Source organism: Podarcis gaigeae, assembly GCF_964106915.1.
Source record: "Podarcis gaigeae genome assembly, chromosome: 5".
In the NCBI taxonomy this organism is placed as follows: domain Eukaryota; kingdom Metazoa; phylum Chordata; class Lepidosauria; order Squamata; family Lacertidae; genus Podarcis; species Podarcis gaigeae.
In genome coordinates this window covers 97674052-97683667 of record NC_139681.1, presented here as the reverse complement: position 1 = coordinate 97683667, position 9616 = coordinate 97674052, and the positions used below count along the sequence as shown (strand labels likewise).

At 48.6% G+C, this 9616-nt stretch overlaps 1 protein-coding gene across 5 annotated transcripts in view; it reads right to left on the bottom strand.

Moving 5' to 3' along the window:
* RUBCN (rubicon autophagy regulator) overlaps positions 1-9616 on the bottom strand; it is a 50363-nt gene that overhangs the window by 4780 nt on the left and 35967 nt on the right. For 4 of the 5 annotated variants that reach the window (XM_083739291.1, XM_083739292.1, XM_083739290.1 and 1 more), the window contains 7 exons: positions 9472-9604; positions 7064-7209; positions 6398-6462; positions 5252-5490; positions 2573-2634; positions 1490-1643; positions 49-142 (listed from right to left, as the gene is read on the bottom strand). In XM_083739291.1, coding sequence (XP_083595417.1) covers positions 49-142; positions 1490-1643; positions 2573-2634; positions 5252-5490; positions 6398-6462; positions 7064-7209; positions 9472-9604 — 893 coding nt within the window. Of the gene's footprint in view, positions 1-48; positions 939-1154; positions 1644-2572; positions 2635-5251; positions 5491-6397; positions 6463-7063; positions 7210-9471; positions 9605-9616 lie in introns of all 5 variants that reach the window. The other variant, XR_014564307.1, reaches the window with a different exon arrangement.

The following is a 9616-nucleotide window of genomic DNA, read 5'->3' as shown; positions in this document are numbered from 1 at the left end:
TCAGCGTCTCAAACACCCAGCCACGGGGGATGTGGCTCCTGTTCTCACCTTCGCACGTCCTGCACTTGTTCAGCTCAAAGGGGAAGAGGATGTCCTCCTCGTTCTGGCAGAATTCACAGATGAAGCCCTTGGCCTGGCACAGCTGAGGGAGAGAAAAGGAAGAAGCGGAGGGGAGTGAAGGAGAACAGCCCAGCAGAAGCTGCATCCCCACTTCTGAAGGGACAGAGAAGCCCTGGATCTGTAGCATGTGCACACACAGAGAGACACAAACACCCTGCCAAGGAGTCCTTGCCTCACCCTCAAGCAACCTCCATGGGCATCTGTTTAGCGCTGGGCACGGTAGCTCCACAAAAGTGGCAAGTGATCTCTAACAAGGCTACCTGACATCTCATTAACTACCATCGCCAAGGAATCACAAACTCCCCAGTGAAAATCTTGCCTCAGCCATTGAGGGCTTTAGGCAAGCAACTTTGGCCACCCAATCTGCAGCACAGAAATAATTCTGCCGCATCTTAACCAGTTGTTGTTGTTGTGTGTGCCCTTATATATGGATTACAGGTCGTGAAGGTTGGATTACAGCAAGACTGTGTATGTGATTACATACTGATTACATACTGTTGTATCCAACAATGGCACTGCACTAGGATTTGCTGTTGTTGCAATCAATCAATTAAATTATAATTTCAATTTACTACCCAGGGTCCAAGGCTGGTCACAACAATTTATAATTCAGTATTTACAACAGCTGAAACAAATTCCAGTCCCAGGAACAAGGTGGATCCTGAAAATACTTCCCATGTGTCAGGAGCTAGGATAAAGAGGAGCACCTTCAGAATGCCACAGAAACCATAGAACGAAGGTGCCCAACACACCTCTGTGGGGAGGGAATTCCAATGCTGTAGAGAATGACTTCTCCTGGGCCACCCCCCCCCAAACTTCTGAGGGTGATGGAACAATGAAGAGGGTCACCTCTCCCCATCGTAACACTGGCAGGAAGCATCTCTGCTTATGCAATGCAGGGCCCCCAATCTTCACCAGTTCTCCCATACCTATTACAGTCCTCCACACCCTACTGTTTGGCAGGGTCCCCATGCCAACACTCCCATGGTTCTTGTGGGGGTGAGGGGAGATGTGGGAGAAGCCAGAACAGGTACGGTGTTTCAAATGAGCTTCATCCCAGCTTCAATTTAGCAGTGCATGTGGTTCTCTATTACAAGAAGTCTACCAAAGTTACCCTATTGTGTGCAAGAGCGATTCTAAGTTCCTCCACCGATATTCCCATAGAGATTGCAGCTCAAGCTGTCTCACTAGGAAGGGTTAAGATCAGCCTCCCTGGGATCCAGACACACACCCAGAACACTGCCTGGGAAAATCCAGGTCTCCCTGCATGGCTTTTGTGCGAAACTTGACCCAGTGGAGAAACCAATACAATACAAATTGGGAGGACGGGGAGGGGCTGAAAGGGGGGGAAAGTAAAAAGATTACCCACCATGCATTTCTCAACGTGCTGGGTACCTGCCTTGAGGAGCTCTGTCAAGCAAGGAACGAGCTCCCCCTTCTTGGTGGCACTCAGGTCATTCAAGGAATAGAGGTGGAGGTCCTCTGTCAAATGACCTGGCACGGCGTCAAAGGCATCCAGGAGCCTGCAGGACCAAGTCAGAAATCAGCACCATGAGAAAGCAGCCTTGTTCTGTTCTGAATGCTCCTTGCCCTCACTTAGTGAATATTGCAGCCAGACCAGCTGATGCAAGGGAGGGCTGCTGGCAGAGCTCTTCAAAAGCTCAAGCCTACACATTTCCCACCTAACATCTCACTGCCCTACTGCTCCTTTCCCTTGCAATGGTTATTTTCCATTTACATGTTGTACTGCTTTTAATATTTTGTCAGGAGCCGCTCAGAGTGGCTGGGGCAACCCAGATGGGTGGCATATAAATAATAAAATTGCTGGTGCTGCTGCTGTTGTTGCTAAGGTTCATTCCAACAACCCAGCAAGGTCTATGCATCTCTGATGCAGTGTGTGTGTGGGGGGGGTGTACATTCGCATAGTTAGACCCTTGTGTGAATGTCATGCATGACAGTTTGGGCAGCTGAACACTTGCAGGGAATCTGCTGCCGCTCGCAGCTTTCCAACTGGCAAATATAGACAGCTCTGCAATCTTCACATGTGACAAGCAGGCACAGGTACACAGTGCGCACCCCTATGCACAGAAGCAGAGGAAATGATCCCACAGCCCCACTGACCAGGTGGAGTCGGGGGACAGTTGCAACAGACATCTTGTCTTGCTTAAGCCCAGGCCTAGAGGTTAGCAAAAAGCAGAAGAATGCGTCTTCTGCTCAACAAAGGGAGGGCGGAGGTGCCTGAAAGACTAAAAGTGAGGTACAGAAGTTCATATGCTGGTGGTGGCAGCCCAGGTTCCTTGTGGTTCAAGAGCATGTCCTATAGACGTTCTGTAGGAGGAGATGCAGCTATCTGGGAGGAGTGCACTGGGAGGAGTCCACTACTGTTTCTGCGCCCCACCCCCACCCCCATTGCTGGGCTTCTGTCGTTTTGCTTGCATCCCACAGCACTTACGCTTTCGCTAGGCGGCAGGTCTTGAACATGTTCTTCATGTGGTACAGCTGGATTCTCAGCAGCTGGAAAAGACCAAGTGGAATAGAAAACATCAAATTGGAAGGCTTCTTTCATTTTAGAAGTATTAGGTATGTGTGTCACAGCAAGGACTTGAACAGAAACCCAGGACTTGGCCCTGCCTCAAAAGGGACTATGCATGGTCAAAGAGGAAGGTGGAAATGAAAAAGGGAAATTAAAAAACAACAACCAGGTGCAAGAGCTAGAAGAAATAACAATAAAACTTGCCCCAGGCAGGTTTGGGTATGCTTTGTTGCTTTAGAAACGCCAGTCTGTGTAAGTGGCATGCAAATTCGCTGCATCTGACAGTTTTGGCTTAGGTTACTCATTTCTGTAGTTCTGGGGTGGAGCAGAGTATTCTGCAGGGCGCTGTAGCTCCACGCCCCAGAAATCCTGTCCTTTCTGTTGCTCTGAGATTTCACCAGGTTTCAACCACACACTTTCAAGGTGATCTGCACAGCCTTAAGGGTTAGAAACTTTATATAAATGTAAAAAAGCACTGAGATTCTGAGGGTGCTGAGTCCTGTGCTCAGTAACAGTTGCTGCACACACACACAATTCCAGGGGTGGGAAAAGCTACTATAAAAAAGGAATTTACACGAATGGAAGGTTCTGAGCAGAGGTTTAAAGAAATAAAATGAAAATGAAGGGCCTCTGCAAATGTGCTTGGGGCAGGATTTCTATGCACAAGGTTGAAGTGAGGGACAGAGGCGCAGGCTCGGCTCAAAAAAATGGAAAAGATGGACCTAGAGGTTTGCACGCTTGGCTCAGATTCAAACAGTACCGTATTTTTCGCTCTATAACACGCACCTGACCATAACACGCACATTGTTTTTAGAGGAGGAAAACAAGGGAAAAAACATTCTGAATGAAACAGTGGATGTATCATTTTTGGGCTTCATGCTGTGGCCACAGACATGTGATCTGATGGTGAATTTGGGGTGACCCAATGCCAAAATCCTGAGAATTCCTGTGGATCCATGCTTTGTAACCACGTTTTTGCACCATTGCAGCCCCAGGCAACAGTGGGTGCGTGATTTTTTTGGTGCAGGCTGTAGCCATGGACATGCTATGTGATCTGATGGTGAATTTGGGGTGACCCAATGCAAGGATCCTGAGAATCCCTGTGGATCCATCCTTTTTAACCACATTTTTGCACCATTGCAGCCCCAGGCAACAGTGGGTGCGTGATTTTTTTGGTGCAGGCTGTAGCCATGGACATGCTATGTGATCTGGTGGTGAATTTGGGGTGACCCAATGCAAAGATCCTGAGGATCCATGTGGATCCATGCTTTTTAACCACGTTTTTGCACCATTGCAGCCCCAGGCAACAGTGGGTGCATGATTTGGGGGGGGGGCAGGCTGTAGCCATGGACATGCTATGTGATCTGATGGTGAATTTGGGGTGACCCAATGCAAAGATCCTGAGGATCTATGTGGATCTATGCTTTGTAACCACATTTTAAGTGGGGAGCGAAGGAAAAACAAAGAAGGGATATTAGAGGGGTGTGCAGAGAAGCAGCTGGCTAAGAATGCAGGAGAGGGATTTAACGGGTTGGAGAAAAGAAAGGCAAAAGTTTTCCCCCACCCAAGCCAGCCAGCCAGCCAGCCAGCCATCTCTCTCTCTCTCTCTCTCTCTCTCTCTCTCTCTCTCTCTCTCTCTCCCCCTCCCTCCCTCCCTCCCTCCCTCTCTCTCTCTCTCTCTCTCTCTCTCTCTCTCCCTCCCTCCCTCCCTCCCTCCCTCTCCCTCCCCCTCCCCCCTCTCTCTCCCCCCCAGCAGCAACGGAGCTTGCCTGGAGGGGAGGGGCTTTCCCTGCTCTTTGTTCCGTTTCAGCAAACACAGCAACGAAACAGAGGAGGGAGGGCAGTAAGACCCTGAGGCAGAATGCAGGAAAGCAGCCGCTTCCTCTTTTCAGTTTTCCCTTCTCAGTGAAGCGCCGCGATTTGATTTTTGCCTGGCGATTTGAGATTTGCCTGATTTTTCGGCTCCAGGGACCACACATTCGCTCTATAACACGCACAGACATTTCCCCTTCCTTTTTAGGAGAAAAAAATCTGCGTGTTATAGAGGGAAAAATACGGTAATTTTCTCTCTCTCTCAAAAAAGGGTGGGTGGGTGCAAATTGGCCCCTGCATGTAGAACAGAATGACGTATTTCCAGATATGGGTGGTGGGGAGTGGGACGTACCCTAAGAACATGTATCTGCTCCTTTCCCACACATATTGGAACCCAGGGAACTGTGGGATTTGCAGTTCTGAATAGGGATATGTAACAGAATTCTTTCCCATTGCACACAGGCACAGAAAGCGAAAAGATGCTTATGCAATAATGGCAAATGCAATTCAATATATGCATATTAAACTATTTAGAAGAACCATGTTTCTTTAGGTGCAGGCAAGGAACTTTGTATGTCCTCGCTTGAAATATAAGCTATAAAGTCACACCGGGTTGCAGAACGTTGTTCTACTTGTTCTTTGTTACAGGATCCCCAAGCTTTCTCACAAATCTACAGTTCCCGAGACAGCTTTGGCAGAAGCCCTGACACTTAAAAGCAGGTATAAAAGCTACACTTGCAGGGTAGGGATGGCCTCACGGGGCACCTCACACTCCGTCTGCCTTACCCTGACTTGGTTGAGCGGCTTGACCTTGCGGTAGAGGGCAGTGTTGATGTCCTGCATATTGAAGAGGGGGTCGCTCCAGATCTTGCTTAGCAGGTCCTTGGAGAAATTGCTGATGCAATATTTGCTGAAGTCCCACTTGCGCAGAATGCGGCTGGGGATGAGCATCTGAGCGTTTTCATGGCAACACTGGCAGAAGTATTTACCCAGGTACTCACAATAGCGCATGCGCTTGATGTAGTCTGAAGGGACAGGGGTTGTGGAGAGGGAGACAGAAAGAGAGAGAGAGAGAGAGAGAGAATGAATGAATGAATGTGTTCAGACTCCTCCTGGGGAACGGGGCTGAACCTATCCACAAGTCATCCCGAGAACAAAAGGAAGGTATGCTGCCCAAGGTGCCAGTTTCAACACCCCCAGTGTAGGGCATGTGTACATAAATATATGGAATGTGAATTTCGTCCCTACCAGTTCATGATTTGAACCACAAAGTTGGTTGATTATATTTTGCTTTTCTGTTCAGAACAAAGTGGCCAACAGTAATTAATACACAGACGCCCCACTCAAATCAGATTAATACCACCCACCACCTTTTAAGACAAAATCTTTCAAGGTTCAGGCAGTGTTGAAGAAACTGCACTAGTTGCCAAACAGCTACTGGGCTATGTCCAATGACTTCTTATTATGTGAAAGACTGCCTCCTCCTGCATTCAGTTATAATATCAATTCAGGCCATCTGGGAAAATTCTACACATGCCATTGCACCCTGCAGAATATCTGAGGGTGCTGACCTGAAAATAAGCATTTTTTGCTATTGTCCCTTATTTTGGAATGCCCTTCCCTCTGTCATATGTGAAACAGCAGCTATCAGTTGCTTCAGATGTCTTGTGAAGACTTACCTTTCATCTGGGCTTCCCCAACCTGCAAGTTCAGACCCTGCATGAAATGCTTTGAATCCTACAGTTCCTGTTTTATATGCCCCCATATAGTTGTTTTATTGGTTTTACACTGTATTTTTAATTTTAAAAATCTTGTACACTGCTTAAGAGATTTCTAAAATATTAAGCTGTCTATAAAGTGCTTTTTAAAAAACCAAGTAACATAAAATAACATAAACAGGGCCTCAAGAACTCTGCCAAATCCAGCACTCACCAGGGTCTGTCCTGATGCCACATCCAGCACAGCGATAGTTCTGCTTGGCCACTGCCACCTTTCTCCTGCAGACACACAAAACATGTGCTATGTATGTGTGCAGACAGAGGATAGATGGATCTCAACCTCCTATCTTGGGGGCAGGGAGTGGGCTGCTAAGGAAAATGTTATGAGGACATGCAGCATTTGAATATGCAATTAAAAAAACCCTCTACATGGCCATGCAATGTTATTATAAAGGACAAAAGACACTTGTCCGTTTCCAAGCCTGTTCTTAAACCACAAGGACCACTAGATTTCTGAGAAAAGGCCTGTGCTTGCAGAATGCCACCACCCACCAGACATGAGCTAGGGAAGAGGCCACGGGGAGGACACTCTCACCAGTCGCTGTATTTTGGCTGGTCATCAAGCAAATCATGAGGAAGCCACCTCCCAGACACTTTCTCATCCTCTGGTAGATGGTGCAACAGTCTGACTCAGCATAAGGCAGCTTCCTTTGTGAGTAAGGCTTCCATTCTTAAAGACAACTTCAAAGTTTTTGTGAAGAGGGGAAAAAACCTCTTGCTGCTGTTGGCGGATTCTAGCAAGGGCATGAATGGGCATATTTGGAAAGAGGAAGGGAAAGACAGAGGACACTGCAGGCTTGAAAACCACCTGTCTCCTTACGTTGGTGCTGGGTGGATATTGAAGATTATCTGTGGCCGGGGAGGCGCCCACTCCAAGTTCCCTCGGACCCGGATACGGAGTTTATAGATGTCCGCATGTTCCCCATCGTCGGGAGAGATGGGCACAGAATCGGGAATTGGCAAGAGCTGCAGGAGGAGAACAAGACACACAATGCAAACATGCACCTGGGTCTGGGCACAGAGCTTCCATGTTTAGTCAAAAAGCAAGTAGGCAATATCTGATTACTGCAGAATCTTCTGGGAATAATTTAAGCACTAAGTCAATGCTGCTAAGTAAATGCTGCTATAGCAACCCCGTGGCTATTCCACAATCCAGTGGTAAACTGCTACGTGTGACTGCGTCCTCCATGTTATTTCTGTTGCACAAGTGCAGAATCTCACGTCACGGTCCCCTCCCTGCCCACCACCCTCGCTTTTCATATTTCACATGCACGTGAAACTTTGTAATCCCAGAGTGCACACGACCTTAACAAGAGGGCACTTTGGAATTCCTGACTGCTGAAAGAAGAGCTTCCTTTTGCCATTACCCAAGAGGAAGTCGACAATCAGTGATCCCTTGTGAATAGAGCCCACTGTCAAACTGAGAGTGTGAAGTGGGGAGTGGGTGGAGAGCAACAACAGCCCCAAAACTACGGCAAACGGAACAAAGCAGCATCTTGCAGAGCAACTCTGGAGCAGAACCGCAGGTCACCACAGAAGCGCCTTTGTAAAGCCAACGCAGAACTGATGTGCAAGGCGACCAGGGAGTGGGAGAACAGCCACAGTTGGGGCTTGTTAGTCACTTCCAGCAGCGCTGAAATGCTTCACTGTCTCCAGCACAGAGTATCAGCGTTGGATGGGCCCTTACACCCCACTGAAGTATATAAACAGGGCCATTATGCTTGTTGGAATTCCTCCCTGTGTGACTTGCATGACTGCTGCCTCCCTAAAAGGCCTCACGCTCTCACATACAAGCAAAGCCTGTGGTTTGAAATAGACAAAATTAGAAGAACACACAGAACTTGCTTAAGGAGCGATGTAGAGCTCTGACGTTCCACACCCTGACCACACACTCCTGCACAGCCTTGGTTTAGATTCTGGGATTTCAACCAGCACAGCCCATGTCTACTCAAGTTCCTTATGGCAGCTTTAAGGGCTGGAGGGTTTTTGCTTTTAAAACATACCAAAATCCTCAGGGTGCTGAATTCTGCATCAAAATGCCCTGCTGTGCCCCAGTGCTATAGGACTGTAAGCATGCCTAAGACACCTTTCTTCCTCCGGCCATTGGCTTCCCGCAAATCAAGAAGCTGTCAAATGTCAGCAAAAAGACAGCTGGGGTGGAGGCCGAGGCATGCAGCCTGGACCCACACCTTTGGGTGGCTACTCATTGGTGCAAGTCACACTGAGCTGGCTTGTATTTGCAGTCTTTTGGCTTCAGGTGTGGCCAGCCCTGGTTATAAACCTGATTTTCTACTGAGCAGCCACAACAAACCACTCTAAACCAAGGCCTTCCATGCAGAGAGCACAGCCACAACACTCACACACCCTGGGCCCCTTCAGATGGACCATTCATAAAGGCTGTTAGAGCACGCAGTAAACACGACACTCCCTGGGCACACTTCCCATTCGGGACATACCAGCAGCAACTTTTTGCAAAGCTGTCTTTTCTTATACCACTTGGGCCGCTTAAGAAGCCTTTTAAGAGACAGTTTCGGGCCCTGAAAACCAACAGCAAATGATCTATCAAGGTGGCTCTCTGAACAAGTCTTCCCTGCTGCTGGGAAGAGAAGCAGGAACAGAGGTGGGCCTGGTGAAAGCTTTTGGAGGCACTTCAGATTGCCATGCACCTCCTATTGAAAGATCTGATCTTTTGCTCCTTATCTCTCTGTGTGGGTGCAGAGCAACCTGTCCCTATGCCACAGCTAAATTTCACAGACCACATAGCTCACTTTTATCAGCCACAGCCTGGTCAGTGGTCAATGCACATGATAGAAAGGGCACAGCACCAATTCCCAGCCTCCTTTATCCAGACGTTTTGGATTACAACTCCCACCAGTCCCTTGGCCACGTTGGTTCCTGCTCCCTACCAATTCCAGTGTCAGTAGTATCTCCCACTGTGCTGTGCAGACGTAGGTCTTGTTGCCCTTGCCACCTGAGCCGCTGGATGGGCTGGCCACATCACCTGGCCCACCTGAAGTACTGGGACTGCTGCCCTTTGCCCTTTTAATCTAGAGTGGTTGCGACCATGCTTAAAAGCCACCACATCCAGCACATCCAGTGTTTGCTGCCCCCGCCATAAAGTGGCTAAGTTTAAACCACCACTAGAGAGGGGGAAAGGGGGGTGCACAGCACAAAATGACTGTGCTGTTCTGGCCCAGGGTAGGTGGGTGCTGAACTCAGGAACCCTACCTTCTGCGGGGCATCTTGCTCCGGCACAAGCCATTCCAGTTCGGAGGCTGCAGGGAGCTGCATCCCTTCAAACTGCTTCAGCAGGCCCATGGCCACAGCCTCCGCCGAGTTGGAGTTGAGGAAAGAGTGGAAGCTGTTGGACAAA